Below are 16,439 nucleotides of genomic sequence, written 5' to 3' on the forward strand. Positions count from 1 at the left end.
ACACACACACACACACACACACACACACACACACACACACACACACACACACACACACACACACACACACACACACACACACACACACACACACACACACACACAGACACACACACACACACACACACACACACACACACACACACACACAGACACACACACACACACACACACACAGACAAACAGACAGACAGACAGACAGACACACACACACACCTACACACACACCTACACACACACACCTACACACACACACACACACACACAGACAGACACACACCGCTTATGGGATGCTTTTCAGGTGATTATGGCATGCACGATGGTGTCAGTATTAGTGTGCAGTATATTCTCCGCCAGCAGATGGAGGCAGAGATAGGCTGTAGCATGCATCACCCACTCTTACCCCCTTTCACAAGGATAATGACAGTGACACTCACACTGCAACCATTGTGGCCAAGCTTAATCCCATCCCCAGGACATACAGATCGGTGTGTATCTCTCCTCACCTTAACCTCTTAAACCCCAGCCAAGCCATATTATCTGAAAATTCACCTAAAAGTACATACCTAAGTAAATGGAAGATTGCTCCACTTCTACAAGGTTCCATTTGCATGTTCTTGGTATCTAGGGACATCTATGGATCTCAGGGAATGTATTCCCAGTGTCAGAAATATTGTGTCTGTTACTAGGCCTGAGTAAACTGTAATGAACCAAAGGAGAATATCAATTATTATTATTATAAAAACAAGTTTCCCATCTTTGACAGTGGATAACACCATGCTTACATTGACAAGACGTGACATATTGAGCCACTGAGCTCATTCAGCACCTTCTTGAGATCAAGTGTACAAGAAATCTAAGCAAATTAATAAAGGGCAGATGATTTACAGGGGGTTTTGTAGATACAGTACTGAATTTTGCCATTCGGACACATGCAATTTGAAATATGAATATAGAATATCAGGCCTATAAATTACCTTATTATGGTCAAGTCATACATCTATGGATCGTGCCAAATCCCCTCTTTCCAATGGCAGAGTTCAATCTGGATTTAGTAGCACCAGGCAGAGCAGGGCAGCCGTAACCGTGAATGAAATCTACTGTAAGTACAGTTACGTTTTTATAATGTAAAACATCTGAGACGTCTGAGATCAATAGATGTCCCTAGATACCAAGAACATGCAAATGGACGAGCAATCTTTCACTTACTTAGGTATTAGGTACATTATGGTACATACATTAGGTACATACTTAGGTACATTATAAATTGAAAATGGGGGACCCTGATGTAAACAAGACGAAAGTCTTTCTCTGGTCTGCATCCCCCTTAACAATTGTGTGTATTGAGCCGTGCTGTATTGTACCCATTCTGCAATCTGTTAATACAATTTTCATACACATTTTCAATCAATCAATCAATCAGTATGTATCTTTAGGTGGATTTTCAGAAAATATGGCTAAGGCTTAAAGGGGAACTATCTTATAAATGGCCTTTTTGAGTGTTTAGCATTGTTTCCTAGCTATGTAAACTTATATTAATATGATCTATGTCTCAAAATTCTCATATTGGCGCATTCTTCCAATTCTCCTCTCACAATATTCACCCTCACTGAACTGAGTCATTTGAAAATGTGCTGATTTGTGATGTCAGAAAGACACTGCTGCATGTTAATGTTGAGATACAAGATGAGCTGCACACAGTGGTTGGAGCCCAGGCTCAAAACGGCTCGAGATCTTGAGGTAGAAAAATGCTGTTTTTGAGGACTTGATTAGAAATACAAAACAATGAATAAAAAATTTTTATATATTACAGAGGTGTTCCATAGACTCACAGGAATTGTGTAAAAGTGCCCAAATAGTGAAAGAAATAGTAAAATAGTTCCCCTTTAAGAGGTTAAGGGGTTAATATGGATCAAGGAACAAGGAATACAAGGAACCTTATCTTTTTTCCCCCTACTGCCCCATAGCCCGTTCACCTGCTTCTCAACCAGACCTGCCGTGTGGAATCAGCGGGCTAACATCTTCAAGCGCGTCATTTAGTTAATCGATAGGCCAAACCACGTAGATCCAATCAGAGGCCCGGCGAGCGGGAAATGATTCTCTACTACTTGTGAAACGATTTCCACCAAACCTGACAGATACGTCTGCCTTACAACAGCCAGGAGGCCCCCCGTGAACGAACGCCTGAGTCATGTTGTCTCATAGCGGCGCTGCGGCCCCTCAGGGGACCTTCCCCGCTGCCGGTCACCAGCCGACACGTAGTCAGTCGCTCACCGGTTCACCTTTGAAACGCCACTCCAGATCGAATGCCGTTCCGATGGCTCTCGTGGGATAATTGATGTGTTGCTAGGCAACGGCTCCATCAGCCGGCCCGATGTCACGCGGGGGTTCGTCGCTCAGACAATAAGAGCCCTTAAAGTCAGGACGACTGAACAGCACAGGAGGGGGGGGGGGGGGGGGGGGGGCGTCTGTATCGAGGCCCAGTCGCTGTCCGCTTTAGAAAATTCTCACGCAGGCTATTAGATGCCACCGCAGAGAGGAGGTGACAGTGAAACAGTACTGTATTTGCAAATCTGGTATGTCATAAATGTATAGATGTAGCAGTACTGTCTATCTGTATGTCGTGTATGTCATATATGTTACGATGAATTGAAATGATGTTATGATGAATTGAAAGTCTTTCTCTTGAAATGAATCAGTCTTCCACTAATGAATCACTCATCCACTAATGAATTGAAATTTTGATATTTATTAGAAGGATAAACCCCTTGAGATATGCTATCTCGTTTTCGAGGGGGTCCTTAACATAGGATACAAAACATACAATACAATACAAAACACAGGACAACAAATACACTTATACACTGACAGACGCTCTCCCAAGCTCACCCCCACAATCCACACTGATTCCTCCCAAGAGGATCACCAATATATATATATATATGTTCCCATATAAAACACATACAAAATTATAATTTGATCTGTAAACAACATGTAAGCCCTAACACAGTAAATCAATAACAGGTGCAAGTAGTCTGTAGATGAGTGAACAAAGATATCTTAAATAACCGGAGATCTGAGTGAACTAGGCAGTTTGTTCCAATCAGCTGGTGCTTTATATTTAAAGGCAAGTCGACCAATAGCTTTGGTGGTTCGAGCCGGTATAGTAAAGAAAGGATGATCCGTGTGTCTTAAATGATAAGTTGAACTATATGGTGTTAGGAACTGCTTTAGATAGGGGGGATAATTAAAGTAAATACATTTGTAAACAAAAAGCAACCAATGAAAATGTCTTCTGAATGGGGGAGAAAGCCAGTTTAACGACTCGAACGTAAGACAGTGATGGGTTCTATAAGGGCACCTCAATATAAATCTGCAAACACTATTATGAGTGACATTTAAAGTCCGGAGGTTCCCGGTTCGATTCCCGCTCCTCCCGTGCAGTGTGTCGATGTGTCCTTGAGCAAGACACTTAACCCCTAATTGCTCACGATGAGCAGGTTGGCACCTTGCATGGTTGCCTCCACCGTCGGTGTGTGAGTGAATGGGTTAAATGTGAGTAACAAATTGTAAAGCGCTTTGGATAAAAGCGCTATATAAAAAAGCAGCCATTTACCATAATCTCTTCCACTAATGAATCACTCTTCCACTAATGAATCACTCTTCCACTAATTAATCAGTCTTTCACTAATGAATCACTCTTCCACTAATTAATCAGTCTTTCACTAATGAATCACTCTTCCACTAATTACTCACTCTTCCACTAATGAATCACTCTTTCACTAATGAATCACTCTTCCACTAATTAATCACTGCTGATACAGGGCTGATACAGGGGGTTATACAGGGGGTGATACTCGCCCCTCTCTCACCCCTCTCTCACCCCTCTCTCACCCCTCTCTTACCCCTCTCTCACCCCTCTCTCCACAGAGCCTGAGACACCTGGGGATAGTGAACCTGGAGTGCATGTTCTCACCCCTCTCTCACCCCTCTCTCACCCCTCTCTCACCCCTCTCTCACCCCTCTCTCACCCCTCTCTCCACAGAGCCTGAGACACCTGGGGATAGTGAACCTGGAGTGCATGTTCTCACCCCTCTCTCACCCCTCTCTCACCCCTCTCTCACCCCTCTCTCACCCCTCTCTCACCCCTCTCTCACCCCTCTCTCCACAGAGCCTGAGACACCTGGGGATAGTGAACCTGGAGTGCATGTTCTCACCTCTCTCTCACCCTTCTCTCACCCCTCTCTCCACAGAGCCTGAGACACCTGGGGATAGTGAACCTGGAGTGCATGTTCTCACCCCTCTCTCACCCCTCTCTCACCCCTCTCCCACCCCTCTCCCACCCCTCTCTCACCCCTCTCTCACCCCCTCTCTCGCCCCTCTCTCACCCCTCTCTCCACAGAGCCTGAGACACCTGGGGATAGTTAACCTGGAGTGCATGTTCTCACCCCTCTCTCACCTCTCTCTCACCTCTCTCTCACCCCTCTCTCATCCCTCTCTCACCCCTCTCTCACCCCTCTCCCACCCCTCTCTCCACAGAGCCTGAGACACCTGGGGATAGTGAACCTGGAGTGCATGTTCGAGACCCCGGAGAAGGTGTTCGTGGTGATGGAGAAGCTGCACGGAGACATGCTGGAGATGATTCTGTCCAGCGAGAAGGGCAGGCTGCCAGAGAGGCTGACCAAGTTCCTCATCACCCAGGTGTGTGTGTGTCTGTGTGTCTGTGTGTCTGTCTGTGTGTGTGTCTGTATGTGTGTGTGTGTGTGTGTGTGTGTCTGTGTGTGTGTGTGTGTACTGTGTGTGTGTGTGTGTGTGTGTGTACTGTGTGTGTGTACTGTGTGTGTGTCTGTCTGTGTGTGTCTGTGTGTGTGTGTGTGTGTGTGTGTCTGTGTGTGTGTGTGTGCACAGATAACTGGTGCACAGCAAATGCCCGCACACCAAACCTAGATAACTGGTGCTCTGCAGCAAACACCTGCACACCAAACCTAGATAACTGGTGCTCTGCAGCAAACACCTGCACACTAGGGATGTCCCGATCCGATCACGTGATTTTCCGAAGATCGGGATAGACAATTGTTTTTTTTATTTTTTTTTAATCCCAATTTCTCACATTACATTCACCCTGAATGTTGACGTTATCCAGGTGAAAAGTTTACTTCATAAATCATTTGATGTATAATTAAATCAAAGGAAATGCGTTTGGGTCTGAGAGTGTGGCTGGTCTGCCGTTCTGCAGCTGGGTACTATTAGTTTGTTTTGGCAAAATTCTTCTGCTCTGTGTGACAATAAATAAATGAATGAATGATGATATGCAATTTAAAACCAAAACGAAGGCCTCAGTATGAGTTTAAGACGTGAACATGGTCATGTTTGTTGAATAAAAAAGTAAAAAAAAAAAAAGTTAAAAAAAATATATATATATTTAATTATTTTTTTCTTTTTTTTTGCTCGGATCGGGAAATATCGGTATCGGTAGATACTCAAAATCACATGATCGGGATCGGATCGGGAGCAAAAAAACGTGATCGGGACATCCCTACTGCACACCAAACCTAGCTTTATTATGAGGAAAGCTCTTCATGGCGCCCAGGTGGCGCACCACGTAAAGCGCTGCGGTGCAACGCGGTCGTCCCGGGTTCGACTCCCGGACCGGGCGACCTTTGCCGAATGTCTTCCCCCGTCTATCTCCCATACTTCCTCTCTCTCGCTCTACCGGACTCCCCGGTAACAAAACCAATAAAATATCTACCAAAAACATAATAATAATAATAATAAAAAAAAAAAAAAGGGGAAAGCTCTTCATGTTGCTACTCCTCAAAGTATGAAATGACGGAGCCCTGAAGTGGCCACAGAGAGAGAGAAAAAATATGTATCGAAGCCACATTTTACTACATCGAGTGCTTGAAAAATGCCTTTGGGCACACAAGATATACAATCTGTTCCCACGCTTTGAGTAATTTGTACGGCGAGCAAGATACAATTCGTTCCCTCATTTTGATCGCATTTGTCCCCTCCTTTTGGTGAATTTGTGTGCACAAGATACAATCGTTCCCACGTTTTGGTTCATTTGTGCGCACAAGAGAAGTGTATAATTATTATCACAGAGAGCCAGCGCAACAACCCAGCCTTTCTCCCAGAAGCATATCACATGCAGTGCACCTGTTTCAAGTAAAGCATAGCTGTCGGTGAACTATTCACATCATAGATCATACGGGCCGACATGCCTCTAGATCACAAAGGAAACCTCGCTGAATGAAAGTTAAAGGCAACGTGAAAGGCTTGTGCCAAGGCTTCCAAGAACGCAGAGTTGACCCAGTTTACGACCTTCCTGTATGTCACCGTTGCATGTAAATGGTAAATGGCTGCATTTATATAGTGCTTTTATCCAAAGTGATTTACAATTTGTTCCTTACCTTTTATGGCTAAATGGTAATGGCTGCATTTATATAACAGCTTTTATCCAAAGCGCTTTACAATTTAGTTCTTCACATTTTACCCGTTCACTCACACATTCACGGCGGAGGCGACCATGCGAGGTGCCGACCTGCTCTTCGGGGGGAGCAATTAGGGGGTTAATAAGTGTCTCGCTCAAGGACACTTCGACACGCTGCCCGGGAGGAGCGGGAATCGAACCGGCAACCTCCGGATTGCCAGACGACTGCTCTACCTCCCGAGCCACTGTCGCCCCCCTGTTGCATGTGCACATGATTGGATCTTTTATTTCTTCATACAGTATACGAATCCTCAGAAATCAACCAATTAAAGTATTGAAGTGTATTTATTTGTATTCAAATATACATGTTGCAAATACAATATACAGTGAATCACATTATAAATGTTTCTCCCTCCCACCCTCCCGTCCCCCCTAAAACATGTCTGTCAGTATGCTTGTAGCATATGAAATGTATTAAAAAAAAAGATTTATTATTCAAGAATATACCAGCATAATAGATAGTAGTTGTTGCCATTTATACTATCATTGATTTGAATGCATTTTTAAAGACGGTCTGAGAGAAGGGGCTAGCTATCTACAGCACTGCCAAAACTATTTAATTTGTGCAAATTAATTAAACAAAAAAGTGGGAACGAATTGTATCTTGTGCCGACTAATGTAACCAAAAAGGTGGGAACGAATTGTATATCTCGTGCCGACTAATTAACCAAAAAGGTGGGAACGAATTGTATCTTGTGCCGACTAATTAACCAAAATGTTGGAACGAATTGTATCTCATGTGCACAAATGAACCAAAAAGGTGGGAACGATCTCGGGCACGCGTGCAAGAGCATTTCTAGCGCTCAATGTGGTAAAACATGGCCTTGAAATATAAATCTCTTCTTTCTGTGGCCACTCCGGGGCTGCGTGATTTCCCGTTTTGAGGAGTAACTTGAAACACAATGAGCTTTCTTGATATACGTTCTCGGTTCGGCGTGTAGGTGTTTTCTGCAGTGCAGCAAGTGTAACACCCACACCTAGATACCCTTTTCAACTTGTATGGTGTGGCCATGACATGCATCTACTAGGTCAGATGTAGCTTTGAAGTGGTGTACTGTAGTAGGTATGTGGTGAAGGCACTGTGTTAGTTCACTGACACATTTCACACCTCATAGTGCAGATGCTTGTGTGTTATGTGTGTATAATGTGTGTGTGTGTGTGTGTGTGTGTGTGTGTGTGTGTGTGTGTGTGTGTGTGTGTGTGTGTGTGTGTGTGTGTGTGTGTGTGTGTGTGTGTGTGTGTGTGTGTGTGTGTGTGTGTGTGTCAGTAGCGAACCGTTATCAAATGTCTTATGGGCCTTCAGTTGGTTCAAAACACTCAAATAAAACAATGCATTATTATTATTGTTATAATCTAGAAGTACAGTAGCTGTGATTGACCAGCAGACCAGTGGCAGCAGTTCATCAAGAAAAGGGTTTATAATCCATTCTGCATTCACTGCACAATGCACACACTCACTTTAAACATCCACCTTTAAGACTCACTTAGACACTTTAAACATTTTTAAACACCACACCATATTTTATCTATTTATTACTAAAAGATTTGCACTACATCTCTACCTAATCTTAGCATTTTTTTTTGCATGTGTACTTCAGTTTTGTATATTGTATATGTTGTATAGTGTTTGGTCTTTATTCTTTTACTCTTTACTGTATGAAGCACATTCTCAGGAGGCTCATACAGAACCAAGCATTTCAATGTACTGTACATGTACCTTATATGTGACAAATAAAGCAAAACCTGAACTTGAACTTGACCTTATTAAAGCGCTCGGAGAACAATAATGTGAGATCGAGTCACAGGTTGTTCTGAAGTTTATTGAGTATGTGGCAGAATATATAAGTTTGATTGGGTGTACGCAAGAGGTAATAAATCATACAGGACACTTAATATACACTATGTCCCTTATCGGTATGAAGAGAGACAGGTGGGGGAAACCATCGTGAAGAGAGAGACTCAAGTCAAAGCGACTTTCTCTCCAACAGGCCAAGAGTTTATTCTTACATATTGTATTCAGTATCACTTTGATGTCCTGCAAAATCGGCAGGATGTCTTGCATTTGGTCACATTGCAAGAGGAAAAGGAAGCGGTAAACAAAATAATCCGTTTGAAAGTGAAACATGTTGAGAATACAGTACGTTCATCTCTTTGCATGTGCTTGAGGGTAAAATCCCTTGATTAAAAAAAATATGTAAACAACTAAACTAACAAACTAAACTGAAAACGAGTTTATGTTGCATTGTATGAGATGTGTGTGCGTTTTACATGGACATAACTGTATATCTTTTCTTATGACCTACTTAAAAAAAAATATGTTTTTTTTTGTCGTTTTTTTGTCTCACAAATTGCACCCCGCCTAGCTGTCAAACCACAATACATATATTATAGCACATACAAGGTCCCTTATCTCTCCACCGCACCAGATGCCTGTGTAGGCTGTGTACGAGGACAGGAAGCTGCAGCGGTATTACGTTAACACACACCATTCCAGGGTTCCATGCGAGGAGTTTGACAGAAACGTACAAGATGTTCCTTTATTAACACATTGCCCGCCGGGGGTTATGCCCATCTCATGCCCCTCTCTGCCAGCGCTGTAAGCCTATGGAGATGTTCACCTTCTTTGCAGGGCTATAACTTTTTAAATTGTATTGCTATATTGACATTACTATGGCCCATTCAACATCGATTATCTATCGTTCAGGATGTAGGAACGTTATACTTTTTCATTCATACATTGTTGTGTTAATACCTTCTAGAATATAAGTATGTTTTTAATCTTTTCTGCTGTAATTCCAAAAACGCTAGTTATAGGCCCAAACGCATTATATAGATTATCGATTGCCGTTTCCCCCCCATACACGCTACACCAAAAAACTCTATGATCGGTATACATTATGCCTCATCATGCGCGGAGGAAAGGGGGGGGGGGGTCGTTTATAATTCCCCGATCATCAGTAAATGCTTTATGTAGGTTGGGTGGATATATTGATCAGATGGTTTGCAAACAAGGAATTCTACCCTCCCCTGTCTTGAACGTTGTTAGACCATGCCTCCCACTGGTCGGCTGCAATGTGGACGAAGCCTTGCATCACGTGTCCCCTCCGGTCAGGGGCGTAGCTGGGGGGGGGTAGCTTAGGATGATTCCAAGGGCCCAGCACTGGGGGGGGGGGCCCAAAAAAAATGTGTGTTTTTTTTTTTTTTACTAGACATCACTCAGGTGTATTATTGATGCTCTCATTGATACTATGTTTGTTTCTGAAGTGTGTGTGTGTGTGTGTGTGTGTGTGTGTGTGTGTGTGTGTGTGTGTGTGTGTCTGTGTGTGTGTGTGTGTGTGTGTGTGTGTGTGTGTGAGATATATAGAGAGAGAGGGGGGGCTTTGGTAGACTATTGCATTGGTCCAATCATTGAAGATGAACGCAATGCGACATCCTTTACTAGGCTCACCCACCAACAGTGCAGGTGCTGAACTGCTGATCCGAATGTATAGGTAAAAACCATATTATGCGTTTTCATCAATAAAAAAATGGCAAAAAAAAATGTCGCTCGCGCGCTTACGCGCGCTCGCATTCACTGGGGGCCGACAAATACATTCTTTCATGGGGCCCAGAACCTGGAGCTACACCCCTGCCTCCGGTACTCGAGGAGGCAGCCGTCGCATCTTTTCACCTGTACAGCGCGATCTCTCAGTGGCAAGGAGTAACGCGTGGGAGGCTCACGCTGCCCCCGTTGCTTCCTGATTCTGCTGTACAGGCGCACCAACCGACCTGTAGGAGTCGCTGTCCACAACGTCCGATCCCCACCCACCGGCTTTCCCACCCCTAACACTGCCAATTGTGTTAGTATGAACGACCAGTCAAGCCGGAAGCAACGCCGAGAGCTGGGCTCGAACCCAGCATCTCCTGCGTTAGTGGCGAGCGCCTTGCCCACTGCGCCACTTAGCCGCCCATCTAACGTAATTCTTGTGTGTGTGTGTGTGTGCGTGTGTGTGCGTGTGTGTGTGTGTGCCTGTTTGTGTGTGTGTGTGGTAGATTCTAGCAGCTCTGAGACATCTCCACTTCAAGAACATAGTTCACTGTGACCTCAAGCCTGAGAATGTGCTGCTTGCCTCCGCTGAGCCATTTCCCCAGGTAAACACCCCCACACTCTCTCTCTCTCTCTCTCTCTCTCTCTCTCTCTCCTCTCTCTCTCTCTCTCTCTCTCTCTCTCTCTCTCTCTCTCTGTCTGTTTCTCTCTCTCTCTCTCTGTTACACTCTCCCTCTCTCTGTCTCTCTCTCTCTTACTCTCTCTCTCTCTCTCTCTCTCTCTCTCTCTCTCTCTCTCTGTTACACTCTCCCTCTCTCTGTCTCTCTCTCTCTTACTCTCTCTCTCTCTGTTACACTCTCTGTCTCTCTCACACTCTCTCTCTCTGTTACTCTCTCTCTCTCTGTTACACTCTCTCTCTGTTACTCTCTCTTTGTTACTCTCTCTCTCCCTCTCTGTTACTCTCTCTCTATGTTACTCTATCTCTCTCTGTTACTCTCTCTCTCTGTCTCTGTTACTCTCTCTCTCTCTTTCTCGCTCTCTGTTACTCTCTCTCTCTCTGTTACTGTTAACAAAGTAACAAATGGTCTGATTCTATACCGTTCAGTAAAAGTAATGGATTGGATGCTGGTACACAATATCAGATTCTACTTTGAGCTCAGTGTTCACGGTGATATTGGCGAAAAAGAAAAAAAAGCAGGTCAAGTTCTGTGACTTTTCTACCCCCAGGTGAAGTCGTGTGACTTTTCTACCCCCAGGTGAAGTTCTGTGACTTTTTTCACCTACTTTTCTCTCCGCAGGTGAAGGTGTGTAGATGTTTCTCTCCCCAGGTGACGTTGTGTGACTTTTCTCTCTCCGCAGGCTCTCTCCGCAGGTCAAGTCATGTGACTTTTCTCTCTCCAGGTGAAGTCGTGTGACTTTTCTCTCTCCGCAGGTGAAGCCGTGTGACTTTTCTCTCCCCAGGTGAAGTCGTGTGACTTTTCTCCCCGGGTGAAGTGACTTTTCTCTCCCCAGGTGAAGTCGTGTGACTTTTCTCTCTCCAGGTGAAGTTATGTGACTTTTCTCCCCCCAGCTGAAGTTCTGTGACTTTTCTCCCCCCAGGTGAAGTTCTGTGACTTTTTTCACCTACTTTTCTCTCCGCAGGTGAAGGTGTGTAGATGTTTCTCTCCCCAGGTGACGTTGTGTGACTTTTCTCTCTCCGCAGGTCAAGTCGTGTGACTTTTCTCTCTCCAGGTGAAGTTGTGTGACTTTTCTCTCTCCAGGTGAAGTCGTGTGACTTTTCTCTCTCCAGGTGAAGTCGTGTGACTTTTCTCACTCCAGGTGAAGTCGTGTGACTTTTCTCACCCCAGGTGAAGTGACCTTTCTCTCTCTCCGCAGGTGAAGCTGTGTGACTTCGGCTTCGCCCGCATCATCGGCGAGAAGTCGTTCCGCCGCTCGGTGGTGGGCACGCCGGCCTACCTGGCCCCCGAGGTGCTGCTCAACCAGGGCTACAACCGCTCGCTGGACATGTGGTCCGTGGGCGTCATCATGTACGTCAGCCTCAGCGGCACCTTCCCCTTCAACGAGGACGAGGACATCAACGACCAGATCCACAACGCCGACTTCATGTACCCCTCCAACCCCTGGAAGCAGATCTCCCCGGACGGTAAGGGTAAGCGTACGGGGGGGGGGGAGATTGGGAGAGGGGGATTTCGCTGTCCTCCTTCGCGATGCGAAGAGAGAGAGAGAGGGAGAGGGAGAAGGGGAGAGGGAGAGAGAGAGAGAGAAACACAAAATGACACAGGGATTAGTCCGAGCAGGGGAGAACATTCTAGAGAGAGAGAAACACAAAATGACACAGGGATTAATTAGTCCGAGCAGGGAGAACATTCCAGATCCCCTGGCTTCTTGGGGAAATTGAGTAACCAGTGACATGTGTCGTGGACTCGTGGTACTTTGGAATTAGACAACAATTACTTTTTTTTAGCAAGTGCCCTCGGCTTATTTCCTCTTTCATGAAATAACTTTACTGAGTGATTCCTGCTGGTCCTCACCAGATAGGCCACACTACCACAACATTCACTGATGTTGTTCTACACAATCCCCCCCGGTGCCACTCCTGACGTCACACGCAACGTTTTCACTACAGTAGGAGGCGGATTTATATGCCAGAGGCATCCTTCATTCTACCCAATTAAAAATGTGGCATTTAAAATAGATAATTTTTCTTTTAATTGGAATTTTTATGTCTATTTATGTCTCACTCTTGTTTTTATTATCTTAGGACTGTGTTGATTGTTAGCACCTAGGGCTTGCATTTAAATTGCTTTGTACCAGTTACAATGACAATAAAGATCATTCATTCATTCATTCATTTCACGAGTCAGGCAGAAAGAGCGCCCCCATCACACCAAACCTTCTATTTTCAGTCCAGATCTGTTAGCGGGGAGTGCCCTGTGACCCTTTGGGCAATTCTGTGACCTGGGTGCCTTCTTCTAGTTCCAGTCCTTGATTATGATCGTCTGAGTCGTGTTCTGAGTCGCGTTCTGAGCCTCGCGTTCTGAGCCGTTGTAAAATATAAACACACCCCTGTGAGCGCGTCTGTGTGTTTCTTGGCAACCATTGTGCTGAACGTAGCTGAACTACATCGATTATTTGTTATTAACCCTTTCACTACCACACTACAGAAGGTTAACCCTTTACTATCACACCTGTAGTGTGTGATAGTAAAGGGTTAACCTTCTGTAGTGTGGTAGTGAAAGGGTTAACCTTCCGTTGTTTGCGCAGTGAAAGGGTTAACCGTTTGGTAGTGTGGCAGTGAAAGGGTTAACGAACGACTGCATTTCTTGTTGCCATGTGTGTATTTTGAGAAGGCAGAAAAAACTCTGCGGAGGCCGATGGGTGTTCTAAAAAATAATGCTCTTGATTGCTCTTTATTCATAGGTATGAATCAAGAGCATTATTTTTAGAACATCCATCGGCCTCCGCAGAGTTTTTTCTGCCTTCTCAAAATACACACATGGCAACAAGAAATGCAGTCGTTCGTTAACCCTTTCACTGCCACACTACCAAACAGTTAACCCTTTCACTGTTTTAAGTTGCTGAATTCTTCTCCCTATAGATAGATGTTTCCAGTTCAGCACCTTGGTTGAAGTTGCGACAGATCTTTTGTGTCTCTTGTTTATTTTAAGAAACCTTGCCAGGTATATGTAGGTATATATGTAGGTATATGTGTAGATATATATGTGGGTATATATGTAGGTATGTAGGTGTATAGGTATATATGTAGATATATATGTATGTAGGTTTATGAGTAGGTATATACAGATGAATCTTTTCAGAATCAGGTCCCTTCTGCCACTCCTATGTCACTCCGATGTCACTTTAGAACTAGCACTAGGTGTTAATTTTCTGCAGTAAACAAAGCGAGTGTACTTAACTTAAGTGCTTAAGTAAATTTTCTGCAGTAAACAAAGTGAGGGTACTTAACTTAAGTGCTTCCCCAGGGAGGGGGTCGGGGGCTACTGCCCTCAGACCCCCAAGATAATTTGTATATGGGCAGTCTGACTTGGGCTACTGTACCATAATGCAATGCATGATAAATAAACAGTGAAAAAAGCTAAGAAATTGGATGGGGCTGGGACATTTGGGACGAATAAAAATTTAAGATGAAAATCTCCCCAGCCTGTGGCAGGCAGTGGAGGTGTTAAATCCAGAACAATAGGAGTCACAAAGTGGAGTGGTGGAGTAGTGATAGAGTAGCAGTAAATGCTGGACTTCTAAGGGCTTCTACTGTATGTAGGTATATGTGTAGATATATGTGTAGGTATATAGTATGAGGGGCCATTTAGGTCATATCCCATTGAGATGAAAAGCTGTCACATATACCATTGAAAGCTGTCACGTATACTAGTGAAAAGCTGTCACGTATATACAAACACTGTCACGTATATCCAAACACTGTCACGTATACTATTGGAAATAATAATTAGCATAAATCTGCATACATTTACATACGTTTCACTAGTATACGTGACAGCTTTCAATGGTATATGTGACAGCTTTCACTAGTATACGGACAGTGTTTGTATATACGTGCCAGCTTTCACTAGTAAACGTGACAGCTTTTCACTAGTATACACAAGAACGTATGTAGGTATATATGTAGGTATAAGTGTAGATATATGTAGATATATATGTAGGTATACTGTATATGTAGGTATGTATGTATGTGTAGGTATATATGTAGGTATATGTGTAGGTATATATGTAGGTATATATGTAGGTATGTATGTATATATGTAGGTCGGTCACCAGTCCCATAGCAAACAGCTTCCTAGGTGTGAGATACGTCCTATGAATATAATTAAAACGTATTTGCTGGTAATTAGGGTTGTGGGAGGCCAATGTAACATTTGTCCAAACATCATCCCAGTCAAACTCAGGGTCCAATTCTGGGATGTCCCCTCGCCAGATTGTATCTAATGTTACGTTTTTATATGTGGATTAAAAGTGTATAACAATCTGACCCTCTTGAGGTTGTCCTGTCTCTCCAATAAGCCAGATAAAAGGGTGTGGGTGCAACGCCTGAGCCCACGGTTAATTTCTAATCGATATGCTTTTGTGTCTCCAGCTATCGACCTGATCAACAACCTGCTTCAGGTGAAGATGAGAAAACGCTACAGTGTGGACAAGAGTCTCAGCCACTCCTACTTACAGGTAACACACACACACACACACGCACGCACGCACGCACGCACGCACGCACGCACGCACGCACGCACACACACACACACACACACACACACACACACACACACACACACACGCACACACACACACACAGGGGCGACAGTGGCTCAGGAGGTAGAGCAGTCGTCTGGCAATCCGGAGGTTCCTGGTTCGATTCCCGCTCCTCCCGGCGCAGCGTGTCGGCGTGTCCTTGAGCAAGACACTTAACCCCTAACTGCTCCCGATGAGCAGGTCGGCACCTCGCATGGTCGCCTCCGCCGTCGGTGTGTGAATGTGTGAGTGAATGGGTAAAATGTGAGGAACAAATTGTAAAGCGCTTTGGATAAAAGCTGCTATATAAAAAAAGCAGCCATTTACACACATCCACAGGTAATTGTTTAATTTAGTTTAGTTTAGTTGACAATTATTAAAATACAGTGCATGTTACAACAAGTCATGCATCCTAACATTATCAAGGATTGCACAGAGAAGGTCACAGGGGCCCTGTGATGGATTGTTTAGTGCCCCATGTTGAGCCTAAGCTGGGTTATATATACTATACTATATAATAATAATAATAATAATAATATACTATATAATATACTATATACTGGTTATATTCCTATAGTTGTAGTCATCCTGTAGATGAATGGGTAGAGCCTGGTGGCACTAACACTGCCAGAGTTAGGGTTCAATTCCCACTAGGACCACTATGTAAGACATTTACACACACACACACACACACACACACACACACACACACACACACACACACAGGTAACCTGAATTCTGATGTAAAGTGTTTGAAAGTCATTCTGACAATAATCTAATTTCAAAGCTTTAACTGAAACCCCATCCCTCTTTCCATCTTGTGCCAACAATTGTTTTGTAAATATAGGTATAGATTTTTCCTAAATGTTTTCACAATCGTATTTGGGAATGACACGCACACACGCAGGCACGCGAGGCACACACACACACACACACACACACACACACACACACACACACACACACACGCACACACGCACGCACACACACACACACACACAGGTAACCTGCATTTCCAGATGATGTAAACAGTTTGAAAGTCATTCTGACACTGATCTAATTTCGAAGCTCCTCCTAACTGAAACTCCATTCCTCTCCTCCCTCCTCTCCTCCTCCCTGTTCTCCTCCCTCCTCTCCTCCTCCCTGTTCTCCTCCCTGTTC

The 16,439-nt window shown here is 44.2% G+C and overlaps 1 protein-coding gene across 1 annotated transcript in view; it reads left to right on the forward strand.

Moving 5' to 3' along the window:
* prkd2 (protein kinase D2) overlaps positions 1 to 16,439 on the forward strand; it is a 76,541-nt gene that overhangs the window by 57,515 nt on the left and 2,587 nt on the right. Inside the window, exons 10-17 of the mRNA XM_084311688.1 lie at positions 2,206 to 2,261; positions 3,931 to 3,951; positions 4,046 to 4,066; positions 4,172 to 4,192; positions 4,540 to 4,701; positions 10,526 to 10,624; positions 11,895 to 12,162; positions 15,130 to 15,215. Coding sequence (XP_084167814.1) covers positions 2,206 to 2,261; positions 3,931 to 3,951; positions 4,046 to 4,066; positions 4,172 to 4,192; positions 4,540 to 4,701; positions 10,526 to 10,624; positions 11,895 to 12,162; positions 15,130 to 15,215 — 734 coding nt within the window. The remainder of the gene's footprint in view (positions 1 to 2,205; positions 2,262 to 3,930; positions 3,952 to 4,045; positions 4,067 to 4,171; positions 4,193 to 4,539; positions 4,702 to 10,525; positions 10,625 to 11,894; positions 12,163 to 15,129; positions 15,216 to 16,439) is intronic.

Source organism: Notolepis coatsorum (genome assembly GCF_963971535.1).
Source record: "Notolepis coatsorum genome assembly, chromosome: 1".
NCBI lineage: Eukaryota > Metazoa > Chordata > Actinopteri > Aulopiformes > Paralepididae > Notolepis > Notolepis coatsorum.